General features: G+C 48.8%; 1 protein-coding gene across 3 annotated transcripts in view; it reads left to right on the forward strand.

The window, feature by feature from the left end:
• Lhpp (phospholysine phosphohistidine inorganic pyrophosphate phosphatase) overlaps window positions 1-13063 on the forward strand; it is a 96190-nt gene that overhangs the window by 26403 nt on the left and 56724 nt on the right. For all 3 annotated transcript variants that reach the window (XM_051145452.1, XM_051145455.1, XM_051145453.1), the window contains exons 4-5: window positions 4567-4630; window positions 5478-5570. In XM_051145452.1, the coding sequence (XP_051001409.1) occupies window positions 4567-4630; window positions 5478-5570 (157 nt within the window). The remainder of the gene's footprint in view (window positions 1-4566; window positions 4631-5477; window positions 5571-13063) is intronic.

Raw genomic sequence — 13063 nt, forward strand, 5'->3', positions numbered from 1 at the left:
CAGCTGGGCATGGTGGTACATGCCTTTAATCCCAGCACTCGGGAGGCAGAGGCAGGCAAATCACTGTGAGTTCGAGGCCAGCCTGATCTACAAAGTGAGTCCAGGACAGCCAAGGCTGCACAGGGAAATCCTGTTTTAAAAAAAAAAAAAAAAAAAAAAAAGGGAGCCTAGCTAGGTTTAATGAAAGAAAGAAACAAAGAAAGTTGGAGGGGTGAGTGGGGATGTAGCAGGGTTGGTGGAGGGCTTGCCCAGCACGCATGAAGCTCTGGGTTCCATCCCCAGAACCACATAAACTGAGGCGGTGGTGCCCACCTGTAATTCCAGCACTTGGGGTGTGGAGGCAGAAGGATGTCTTGAGTTGGAGGCCATGCTGGTCTATGTAAAGAATGCCCGGCCAGCCAGTCTACACCATGAGAACCTGTTGCAAAAACAAGTCTCTGTTTCTTGAGAGAGGAAGAGAGATGGGGAGGGGATTAAAAGTTCTCATTTTGATTTCTGAGGATCAGGCTCAGAAGGTCAAGCTCTGCCTGTGTATTTCCAGGCACCTAGTGAGTATGAACACCCAGAAGTTCTTACTTTAGAATAAACCTCTGAGCCAGGCATGGTGGCACACGCCCTTTAATCCCAGCACTTGGGAGGCAGAGGCAGGTAGATCTTTGTGAGTTTGAGGCCAGCCTGGTCTACAAGTGAGTCCATGGTAGCCAAGGTTACACAGAGAAACTCTGTCTAGGAAAAAAAAAAAAAAGAATAAATCTCTGGATCCGAGGCCAGCAGAGCTATGTTTCCAGGACTCATTAGGGGTGAGATTTCCAAATGAGTGGCTTTTTCTTATCTACTCAGTCTCCTCTGTGTTCTCCAGCTGTTCCTGGGGCAGCCCAGAAACCCCCCAGAATCCTCAGCTGCAAGCAGCTGTCCCTGTTACAGTTTTGTTTTGGAAGTTTCCGTTTGCTCCTGAACCCGGTTAGGTCTGTCCCTGCTTTGTCCAACCCACTTCTACTCACCCTTTCCTTTGGTAAGCTCCTGATAATCCTCTCCTGGTGGCTTCCTCAGGCCGCCCATTGGAACAAGGCTTGTAGCCTCTGGAGCCTCCTGAAGGCCCTTGTCTAATTAGGGTGGCCCACCTGTGGGTTTGGAGATGCCCCCCCACCCCCCATGCTCTGGTGCTCTGGTGATCTCAAAGTGGGTCTTTGGGGCTTCCCACTTCTCCTCACAGAGTGGCCTGCTCTCCCTCAGGACACAGCTTAGTTATCTCTTCTCTTAGAAGGTGCCCCTTTGTCACCCATGTACCTCACCATGTTTGTTCTGTGGGTCTGTTTCCATCTCCTCTGCACTGGGAGTCCAGGGGTGCATGCCAGGTCTGGGCATGTCCCTGGCCCTGCAGAGAGTCCTGGACTGAGAAGGATAAACCGCCTGCCGCCCAGACAGCGCAGCCCCAGCACCAGTGTCTCCCTCTGCTGGCCAAATTCTGTTTATCATTCAATAGTTTCCTGAAACTCTGGACCTGGCTAAGGAAATAGTCATATCAGTTTATTGTAAAAATAGAGAAAGAGCTGGGCGTGATTGTGCTCACCTTTAATCCCAGCACTCAGGAGGCAGAGGCAGGGTAATCTCTCTGAGTTCAAGGCCAGCCTGGTCTACAAAGCCAGTCCAGGATAGCCAGGTCTCTGTTACACCGAGAAGCCTTGTCTTGAAAAAAAAAAAAAAAAAACAAAGAAAACAAACAAAACACAGAGAGAGAATAAAGCAAATAGAGTGTGTGTGTGGTGTGTGTGTGTGTGTGTGTGTATTGTGAGTGTAGGAATGCTCATATCAGGCTGTGCATGTGGAGGTCACAGGTGTGTGTTTCTGTTGAGTATAGGGGTGTGTTTGTGTGTGTGTGTGTGTGTGTGTCTGTCTGTCTGTCTGTCTGTCTGACTGTCTGTGTTTGTAAGTGTAGGTGTGTTCATGCCAGGGTGTGGAGGTCATAGGACAACTTCAGGTGTCACTTCTTCACCTTCCACTTTGTTTGAGACAGAGTCCCTTTGTTGCTTGCCTCTGTGTTTGCCAGGCTAGCTTCTGGGCCTTTTCTGTCTCCACCTCGCGTCTGGCCCAGGAGTGCTGGGATTGCAGATGTGTGGCACCGTGGTTTCGTGTGTGAGCTGGGGATCTGAAGGTCCTCATGTGTTCTACTCGCTGAGCCACCTCGTCAGCACCAGGATACTTTGTTTCTTTTAAATAACATTTTTTTTTTTTTTTTTGGTTTTTCGAGACAGGGTTTCTCTGTGTAGCCTTGGCCATCATGGACTCGCTTTGTAGACCAGGCTGGCCTCGAACTCACAGCGATCCGCCTGCCTCTGCCTCCCGAGTGCTGGGATTAAAGGCGTGCGCCACCACGCCCGGCTTTAAAATAACATTTTTTAAAGGCTTTGGAGACAGTTTAGTGGCTAACGCTGTTGGCATGCAAGCAAACAGGCTGGAGTTTGGATCCCCAGAGCCTAAATGACAGCTGGGTGAGGCACATTGCCTGTACTTCCAGCCTTGTAGAGACAGAGATTCCAAGAGCAAGCTGTCGTGCAAGACTGGCCGTATTAGCATGCCCTGGATTTGATTGCGAGACCATTTCCCACACAAAATAAGGTGAAGGAGTGGTCCAGAGAGTTCCTGATACTAGCATCAGGCCTCTGCAGGCACGTACACTCACATCGCACACACATACATGTCACTGCTCTAGAGGCCGTGGGGACCTCGAAGAATGGAACTGACAAATGAGGCGGACTGAAGTCTCATGCAATAGTCAATTTTATGCAGAACATCAGACAATTTATACTCTGAGGGTTAAAAGAAACCTCATGAGTAAAGTGCTCGTGAGTTCAAATTATATACACAGGGACAAACTGCATGTGGCAAAAATACATTTTTCTATAGAGGCATATATAAAGCATAATTTAAACATTTAATTGAATAACAGCAGCAAGCAATACTGAGTGATCTGAAGTAAGCTCACTCCTATCCACTCTACCTGGGAGGAGCAAAAAACACACCCCAAGAACAATTCTATGTTTTGAAGAAACTGAAGTCATAAGACTCTTGGTGTTTTGGATTTTTTTGTTTTGTTTGGAGTTTTCTCACAAGCACTTAGAATTCTCCTCACAGAACTCCATTCTTAGACCATGTTCTGACACATACACATGAAAAGAAGAAAAAGAAAAGAAATTCTTGAGATGGGATCTGTTGTGTGTCCCGGGCTGGCCTAGAATTCACAATCCTCCTGCCTCAGCTGCCTAAGTGCTGGATTACAGGCATGCCGCCACCACCAGGCCTGGGAGCTTGTATTCGTTTTTCCACTGAGCTCCTGTCTCAGGGCCTACGTCTCAGCTCCAGTGAACAGCTACTTACAGGAACATTCTCCAGCCTTTTGTGGAGTAGCGTTTGTGTTCTGGGCATCATGTAAGGAGCGTTAAGTGTGTTATTTTGTCCAAGCTCCACAACAGCCTGAGATGTGGGCGGTTCATTTGTTTTGACCAATTTACAGGTGAAGAAGCTGAGGGCTAAAAGCTTACGTAGACCAGAGTCACTGTTAGAAAGCAGAGAAAGAGCTGGGTGTGGTGGCATGCTCCTTTAATTCCAGCACTCAGGGAGGCAGAGACAGGCAGATTGCTGTGAGTTCGAGGCCAACCTGGTCTACAAAGCAAGTCCAGGACAGCCAAGGCTATACAGAGAAACCCTGTCATCAAAAGAAAAACTGAGAGGGAAGGGGGCAGGGGAAGCGACCCTACGCCCCTCTCTACGCATGCTTAGTTAATGTGCCCTGCTGAACATAGAAGGCAGGTGACGGCGATGGACAGCCCTCTCAATAATTCCAAACTTAGTTCCCTGTACTGTTCCGGCGTCTCAGGGAACCTCATCTCTAGAGCATGACGAAGAAGCCACCTCCTTGCCTCTTTACGGTCACATGGCTTTGCTCAGAGAGCCCCAGGTGTGGATGACTTTGCCGTCAGGACTCCATGTCCCTCGAAGCCTTGGCCTGACGTGGGGTGGGCCTGTGGGCGCTTGGAAGAGCAGTGAGAGTAAATTGAGGAGCGCTCCCAGGAGCTGAGCCTGTAGTGTCTCTGCGAGGCTTAGAAGGCGTTCTTGTCACTTGGAAGCAGCCGGTCCCCGTGAAACCTGGCACCTTGCCTGACCCCGGCCAACAGGAGACGTGGCAGGCTGCTGTGGAACTAATGGAGTCCCCTCCTCGGGCAGCAGTCAGGGGTTAATCATTTGCGATTAGGGAGTGCAGCACATGCTCCGGCACCCCCCAACTCCCCCCCACCCCCGCCATCCCTTCCCAGAACACGGGTCACTTGTCTTCCTCTGTGTGACAAACTGGATCCATCTGTCCCCCTTGGGTCCCTGGTTAATCATTGTGGTAGGGTCCCAACAAAGCCAGCAGCAGGGGGCTGCCTAGCTGAATGACTCATGGTATCCTAGTGCTGCTGGCCTTCTGGTTCCACCATGTGGCCTCCATCGGGTCACTCTCAGCATGGTGTTGGTGCTGACCTGCACCTGTGGCGCTCTCTTCACCTCTTCCCTTCTGCCCTCTTGCAGGCGCTACTACAAGGAGACCTCCGGCCTGATGCTGGATGTTGGATGCTACATGAAAGCACTCGAGGTACCTGCCCCGGTTCTGTCCCATGCCCTCTGCAGGCTTTCTGGGGGAGAGGGTGTACTTTACATGCAAGTAGCCTTTCCTGTTTCCGAGCCTCCTGTGTGGGGACTTCCGGCCATGCACTCCCTTCCTCAAAGTCCATTGCCTGGGTCATCACACAGTCACTATATGTGTCATTCCCCTCTCCCCTCACCCCCCCCCCACCCCCAGGCTAACCTCCCGGTGCTCTCTGGCAGCGTGCTCTTTTACCACTCTTCTCTGACTCACGGTGTCTGTGCAGATCACCTGCCTCCTTCCTGGCCTTGTAATGCCTCAGGCTTGGTGCGTCCTCCCCGGCCTCCTTCTGAGATGTCCTTCTAGGTTACAAAGCCACCTGGGGCCCAGACTCCTTGAGTCCACTGTGACTGTGGCCTATCAGTTTCTCCTGCCTAGAGTCCTGCTATACCCCATCCCGTGCCCACAGGGGTAGCAGCCCCTGCCCAGGGAAGGGTGAGCGGGTGGGTAGATTGAATCCTGGACCCTCTTAGGAGGGCCTGGGCAGAAATGGATTGTAGCTGAACAGGCAAATAAGAGCCTTGGTCTCCTGTCCCTTGGGAGGCTTGTGGCTTTGCTAGGTATAGTATACCACTTGCTGTGGACAGCCCTGGAGTGCCAGAGCTGGAGATAGTTGCCCTAAGCATTCTGGGCTATAACCTATTGTGAACCTGTGGCACACTTGCCTGCAACATGTTTTTGAGGCCCATAGCATCCTGCTTTGTGAAGGGCCCTGATCACCATGAGACAGTCTTTCCGTGTGTGCTCAGGCTCCTGTTCCTCATCTCAAACTCATGCCGTGTCCTCTCTTTGCCAGTACGCCTGTGGTATCGAGGCTGAAGTGGTGGGGAAGCCCTCCCCTGAGTTCTTCCGGTCTGCCCTACAAGCCATAGGGGTGGAAGCCCACCAGGTAGGCATAGCAGAATGTCCTCTCTTCTTTACATTTTAAAAATGACATTTATTTATTTATTTACTTACTTCCGGTGTGGGCTTGTGTGAATTCATTCTCTCCTTCCACCATGTGGGTTCTAGGGTCTGTACTCAGATTGTCAGCTGCAGCAGCAGCACTGTTACCTATTGAGCCATCTTGCTGGCCCAGAGCTTTTCTAACTGTGAGGAACGAGGCAGTTACTTGCCCCAACAACTGGATTGCGCACATTCCTCTTATAATGTTTTTTTCTCTTAAAAAATACTTTCCTTTCTTTTTTAAAAGATTTACTTATTTGTGTATATAAGCATTCTATTATACGTATGCCTGCATGACAGAAGAGAACATCAGATAGAAGAGGGCATCAGATTCCATTATAGATGGTTGTGAGCCACCATGTGGTTGCTGGGAATTGAACTCAGGATCTTTGGATGAGCAGCCAGTGCTCTTAAATGCTGAGCCATCTCTCCAGCCCTTCTTTCCTTTCTTGTTGTCTGTGTCCGTGTACATGCACATGCATGCACAGGTATGTAAATTGCAGGTACGCATGTGCAGGTACGCATGTGTGGAGGGCAGAGGACAACCTTGGGTGTTAGTCCCTGTGTTCCATTCTACTCGAGACAGGGTCTCTTTTATCTGCCACTGTGCATGTCAGGCTGGCAACCAGTGAGCTTCCAGGGATTCTCCTGTCTCTACCTCCCATCTCAACATAGGGACCCTGGGATTACAGGTGTGTGCTGCTGTGCCCACCTTCCCATGGGTCTAGGGATTAGAACCCAGGTCCTCATGCTTGCACACAAAGCTCTTTTCTAGCTAAGCCATCTCATCTCACTAGCCCTAGAACTAATTTTTTTACTATCGTGTTTTCTGTGAGGTTTTGTTTGTTTGTTTGTTGGTTAGTTGGTTTTGGTTTTGGTTTTTCTTTTTGTTTTGTTTTGTTTTTTATTTCGGTTTATTGAGACAGGGTTTCTCTGTGTAACCCTAGCTGTCCTGGAACTCACTCTGTAGACCAGGCTGGCCTCAGCCTCCCGAGACCAGGCTGCCCTCAGCCTCCCGAGACCAGGCTGCCCTCAGCCTCCCGAGACCAGGCTGCCCTCAGCCTCCCGAGTGCTGGGATTACCATTGTCTAGCTTTACCATCATGTTTTATTTTTTATTTTTAAATTTATTTTTATTTTATGTGCATTGTATATCTACGGGTATCAGATTTTGGAGTTACAGACAGTTGTAAGCTGCTATATGGGTTCTGGGAATTGAACCCGGGTCCTCTGGAAGAACAGTCAGTGCTCCCAACCGCTGAGCCATCTCTCCAGCCCACCATCATGTTTTAAAGCAAATCTTAGACCTGTTGCATCCTTTCATGTTGTATTTCTTTTAAGACTTGGCATTTTAGCACTGCCACAAAGTAGTAAAACCCCAGGCAATGACCAAAGAGTCTATAACAAGGTGGTCAGTCTCCTGGCTCATTAGGACAAGTCAAAAAAAAAGTCATCTAATATGGCCACTAAAAGAGAGAAGTAGCAGAAAATTGCAAGTGTTCACGTGGAGAGTCTGGAACCCCCGTGTTCTGCTGGTAGGACCATGATGAGTGCCCCCACAGTTTCCGGGGAGTCTTGGGTGAGTCTGCAGTATTAAATGAGTTGCTGTTTGCCCCGGTGACTGTGCCCTTAGTAGACGCAGATGAACTGGTACCAGTATTCAGACGACAAGAGCAGCAAAACCCACGTAGGGTCTGAGGGTGGCTGAGTAGTTGAGCTCTTGCCTCACAAACATGAAGCCCTGGGTTCGAGTCCCAGTACCACAGAAACAAACAGCCCCCTAAAACCATCTACAGATGTTCATGGAAGCTATATCCATTTACAGATGTTCATGGAAGCTGTATTCGCAGTGACTAGAAGGTTAAACAGAACTCAGATGCGTGCCTATCCCCTATGAATGGGTCGGCCATTCGTACAAGGAGGTATCATTGAGTCATAATGTGGAGGGATGAACTGTGGACACGGTCTGCCGAGGACAGGAAGCTAGGTGCAGAACCACGCATGGAGTCTGTTTATAGGCCTTGGCTAAGACAGGCATGCCCACCGTTGCCGAGAGTAGACTAGTGGTTACTAGCGGTTGAGGCACGGGCACATCAGGAATGCCACTTCCTGAGTACCTGCCTACCTGTTCTTGTGTGGGTGATAGAATGTTCTACAGCTTGGGCTGACTTGATAGCTTATGGGCAAAATCACCCAGAGCCAGGCCTGGTGACCAGACCCCCAGGATGGAAGGTGAGAGCTGACTCCTGGAACCTGTCCCCTCTCCTCCATATGTGTGCCCTGGTGCACACCTGTGCTTTGTGCCTGGCATTTGGTGGCCTAGTCCAGTCTAAATGTAAATGTAATACTGTAGCCGCATTTGTTATTTTGTGGGTTCTTTTCTCTTCCACTGTTCTCTATGCCTTCTTTTTCAACCCCGACACTAGATTGGGGGGGAAGGATGGAGAAGAAAGGGGCCATTGTTCTCGTTAGACTACTTCCTGCTGATTGGGTGCCTCCAGCTTTTGGGGGGCAAGTTTGGCTATTAGGGTATCTAAGTGCTGCTGCTTCTTGTTTTTTTTTTTTCTTTGTACAAGACTACTGAGTAAACCACATCCAACAGCATCCAACCAGCAACCCAGCCATCGAGGCTCTAGCATTTATATGGTCTCTGAAAGTTCCCAGAATTCTAAATGTCACACACTTGCAGAAACTATGTGCAGCTGGCAAAATCACACCCCCGCCAGAGCAGGAGGCAAATCATAGTCAGCTGCTGCAAAGCAGCCCCATATCCCCACACCTGGGATTAAAACAAAAACATGTTCTTACAATCTTACTATGTGTTTTTAAATTTTTATTTATTTATTAATTCATTTATATTACATCTCAATTGTTATCCCATCCATTCTATCCTCCCATTCCTCTCTCCCTCCCACTTTCACCCTATTCCCCTCCCCTATGACTGTGACTGAAGAGGACTTCCTCCCCCTTTATATGCTCATAGAGTATCAAGTCTCTTCTTGGTAGCCTGCTATCCTTCCTCTAAGTGCCACCAGGCCTCCTCATCAAGGGGACGTGGTCAAATATGGGCACCAGAATTCATGTGAAAGTCAGACCCCACTCTCCACTCATCTGTAGAGAATGACCTGTCCATTGGCTAGATCTGGGTAGGGGTTCAATGTTTACTGCACATATTGTCTTGGTTGGTGCCATAGTTTGAGCAGGACCCCTGGGCCCAGATCTGCCCATCATAATGTTCTACTTGTAGGTTTCTAGGACCCTCTGGATCCTTCTGTTTCCCATTTCCCCATACTTCTCTCACCTAGAGTCCCAAAAGGATGTCCTCACATCTATCCCACTTTCCTGGTTGGTGAAGACTTTCATGGGACGTGCCCCTTGGGCTACTTACTGTGTTTTTTAAAGAATCTAAAATTCTCACTACACAGTACCTGTGTGTCTTCTTCATTGTCATCCTGTCCTGGCTCCTGCCTGCTGTTCTACTGAAATGTTCGCTAGAGTTATTTGAATCTCGGGATCTGTACACATCATAAGACAGAGTTTCACCTAACTATATGCATGCACAAGTAATAATCCCTGGGTCTGTATTTTCTTGTTGTTTTTAATGAAAATGGCCCTCGAAGGGCTGCAGGCTGCTCAGGTGCCAGGTCGAGGTGCACCTTGACTGTTACAACCTGTCCTAATCCATACAGTCATCACTGTCATTTCCTCGGTAATGGCCCTGCAGAGGTGTTTTGAGCCCGCGCTCCAAGGGTGGCAGCCCCCAATCCAGTTTCCACCTGATCTTTCCCAAATAGCCTAGAGGCAGCAGAGAGCCGGGGTTACCCTGGATGACAGGTGCGGAAATCTGGAGAAGACCAGCACTCCTTCCCCATTACTTCTAAGAATACCTAAGGAAGGAAGCTTGCTGTACACTGGGCATGTATTGCAGCCTCCCTGGCCTCCACCTGCTGGCTATGGTAGCACTGCCCCCCATTTGCAAGCTGTGAAGTCGCAGATGTCTTCAGACACTATCCAGGGGGAGAACCTCTCTGTACAGTGGGCACAGTCATAGAAAAGCTTAGTACCAGACTTACAAAATGGCTCAGTGGTTGAAAGTGCTTTGCTGTGCACGCATCGGGACCTGACCTTGATCCCCAGAACCCACATAAAAGTGGAAGGAGAGAACCGACTCTTAGAGTTGCACTGGACCCCTCACGCACTGACCCCCATCGTACACACACAAGGAAGAGCAATTGAGGGCTGGTGATGGACTCCTTCAGAAAAGCACTTGCTCAAAACAATGATGATTTGAGTTTGACCTCTGGAACCCACGTGATGGAAGGAGATAGCTCATTTCTGCAAGTTGCCCTTTGACCTCCATATGCACACAGTGTTAACGTTCCTACCCACTGCTCACCATAAAATAATAAATAAATTAGTGTTTAAAAAAAAAAAAAGCAATTGAGGGCCAGGCTTGTAGGCTATCCACAGGAGACTGAGTGTAATAACTGGGCTGTGCCCTACAGTTTACTCCTGCTTCAAAGGTCAGACCTATATGGTTTGGGGGATTCTGTGCTTCTGGTAAGAGTGGCTAACACTCAAGGGTCAATCTATAGACCTAAAGCCATGACTTTACGTATTTTCGTGGAAGCTATGGAAACCTTCCTGCTGTGGTCACTGAGCCCTGCTCCCAGCTGCATGCGTTTTCTTTAGGGATGGTGTACCCTATGATCTGATTGGGATAAGGAGTATGTGTGTGTGTGTGTGTGTGTGTGTGTGTGTGTGTGTGTGTGTGTGTGTGTTTTATAAAGCCAGGAGAGCAAAAACCAGGAGCAGGTCTAGTGCAGCTGGACTTGAGTGCTTTGGCCCAGTGTTGAGCACCCAGCCCCACAGAGTGGCAATGGTGGAAGTCCCGGCTGAGACACTTTTTGTGTGAGTCAGTCAAGGTACTGCTAAAGCCTCCTGGCTTTGGTTTCTTATTGTTTCCCTCAGAGCTTTTTCTAGTAGTTAATTCCCTTCTCCTTAAAACACAAGTTCAGCAGCTGGAGAGATGGAGAGCGGGTAAGAGCACTCACTGGCTGCTCTTGCAGAGGACCAAGGTTTGGTTCCCAGCAACCATACAGTGGCTCACGGGCTCCTGTAACTGCAGTTCTCGGGGATGTGACACCCTCTTCTGGCCTCCTTAGGCTTCTGCAGGCACATAATGCATATAAATGCATGTAGGAACATATACACATTAAGAAAAAAATTTATTGTTTATCAAAGGAGATAAAAAATTTTAGAGAAGTATCAAGGGGGAAAACCCATCATTCCACCATCTTAGAATAGTACAATCACACTTAACCTTTCTAATTTTTTTCCACATAAAATACAGACAATCCTCTATCTGCTATTTGAAACTTGATTTCCCCCTTAATATTCTGTTGAGAAGCTGGGTATGGTGGCACACGCCTTTAATCCCAGCACTAGGGAGGCAGAGGCAGGCAGATCACTGTGAGTTCGAGGCCAGCCTGGTCTACAAAGTGAGTCCCGGACAGCTATAGTGACACAGAGAAACCCTGTCTCGAAAAACAACAACAGCAAATTCTGTTGAGAAAACTTTCTTTTGTGCTTATGTAAGCGGTTTTGTGAAGTACTTTTTGTGACTATGTAGTATTTTACCATATGTTCATGTATACTTTTACACACACAGACACACACACACGCAGACGCACACACAGACATATATTTATATGTTTTCCAGACTAAGCATATAAGATGACTCCAATTTTTCCAGTTAAAATATACTCAGCGTATAAGACTACCCCACTTCCAACGCATTTCTGTGCAGCAGACTCAGGCATTTGTCTGTTCTCAGGCAGGGCACAGGCAGCCAGCTGCTTTATTAAATGCTCGCAGACAGCCAGTGCCCGCCTACACTGTCCCGTTAAGGTGTGCTCCACACCCAACCCAAAGACACGTAGCCTTCCAAGTCAAATGGGCGGGTTCTGGTGATGAGCCAATCCATGCCCACATTCTCCTCAAGGTACAGGAAGATGTGTGCAGCTTGCTCCTCCCTGTTCCATACTCCATGCACAGAGCAGGGAATCAGCCACAGTCCCCCCTCCCCCACTATATGTGCCACACATATGAAGCTAAGTACCAGGGCCAAAGTTGGGGTCGTCTTGTATGCCAGAAATATTCAGTCTTCTGTTATTGGATATTGGGCCGCTTCCTCATTTCCTCTTGTATATACTCTGGTATACGCCTTTGTATGTACATAATGTACATACTTTTGTGTCATTGTTATGTTCCAGATGCTGGAGGTGAGGTTGTAGTGTACATCATTCATCCTAGTTTGGAAGGTTTATGTCAGGTTGCCCGTTTCTCCACATCTTTACCAACACCAAGTTTTTGCTTTTGATGCAGAGTCTCACTATGTAGCCCGAGCTAGCTGGCCTGGATTCCCTTAGTAGACCAGGCTGGCCTTGAGACCCACCTGCCTCTGTCTGGTGTTAAAATGTGCCATCATACCCAGCTTCCACCTTCCTGTTCTGGGATTACAGGGGTATGTCATCATGCCAGCTTTGCCCCGTGCTGGGGCCAGAACCCAGAGCTTCTGTATGCTAGGCAGGCACTTTCCTGAGCAAGCCACACCCTCACCCAATTTTTCCTTTAAAAACCGGTGATCTAGGGCTGGAGAGATGGCTCAGTTGTTAAGAGCACTGACTGCTCTTCCAGAGGTCACAGGTTCAATTTCCAGTGCCTATATGGTGACTCCCAACCGGCTGTAACTCCAGTTCCAGGGATCCAGCACCTTCTTTAGGTACCATGGACACCAAGCACAGGGACATGTAGACATTCATGCAGGCAAAACACCCATATACATTAAAAAAAAAATCAGTGATCCTTGCCTTTTGCCATGTTAATGTTTGTCCTTATAAATGTGCTAGCCCATGGTAGAAATGGCTTAGCAAGTGCCACATCCAGGTTTCTGAGGTGCCTGGAAGCTGAAGGTGTAAATATCCCTTGAGGACTCTCGTTATGGCGGAGGGGTGTCCTCCCTCTCTGCTATGGGGTTATATACTCCCTGCCCAACAGAGTCTAGGGAGAGGTGACAGCTCAGGAAGCCCAGATTTTTCTTGGGAAGCCCTTAGGCCCTGAAGCCTCCCAAGCATGTTACCTGTCAGGCTCCATTCTTCTGTGCACCTGGGCTGGTGAAGGAGAAGCCCTCAGGGAGACGGGATTGGCGGGTCAGGGGACCTGCTCTTTAAGCTCAGACTGACTTCTACCTCACTATATGGCCAATGATGACCTGGAACTTCTGACCCTCCTGCTCCGGCTCCCAAATTCCAGGGTCTCAGGTAAATACTGGCTCGCCAGTTTCATGTGGTGTACACTCCAGACAAGTGCTCTGCTGACTGACCCAGTTACCAGCCCCAGAGTGGGCTTTACAGATCCAAGCCACAAAACCTGTCTT

The sequence above is a fragment of the Acomys russatus genome, chromosome 5 (assembly GCF_903995435.1).
Source record: "Acomys russatus chromosome 5, mAcoRus1.1, whole genome shotgun sequence".
NCBI lineage: Eukaryota > Metazoa > Chordata > Mammalia > Rodentia > Muridae > Acomys > Acomys russatus.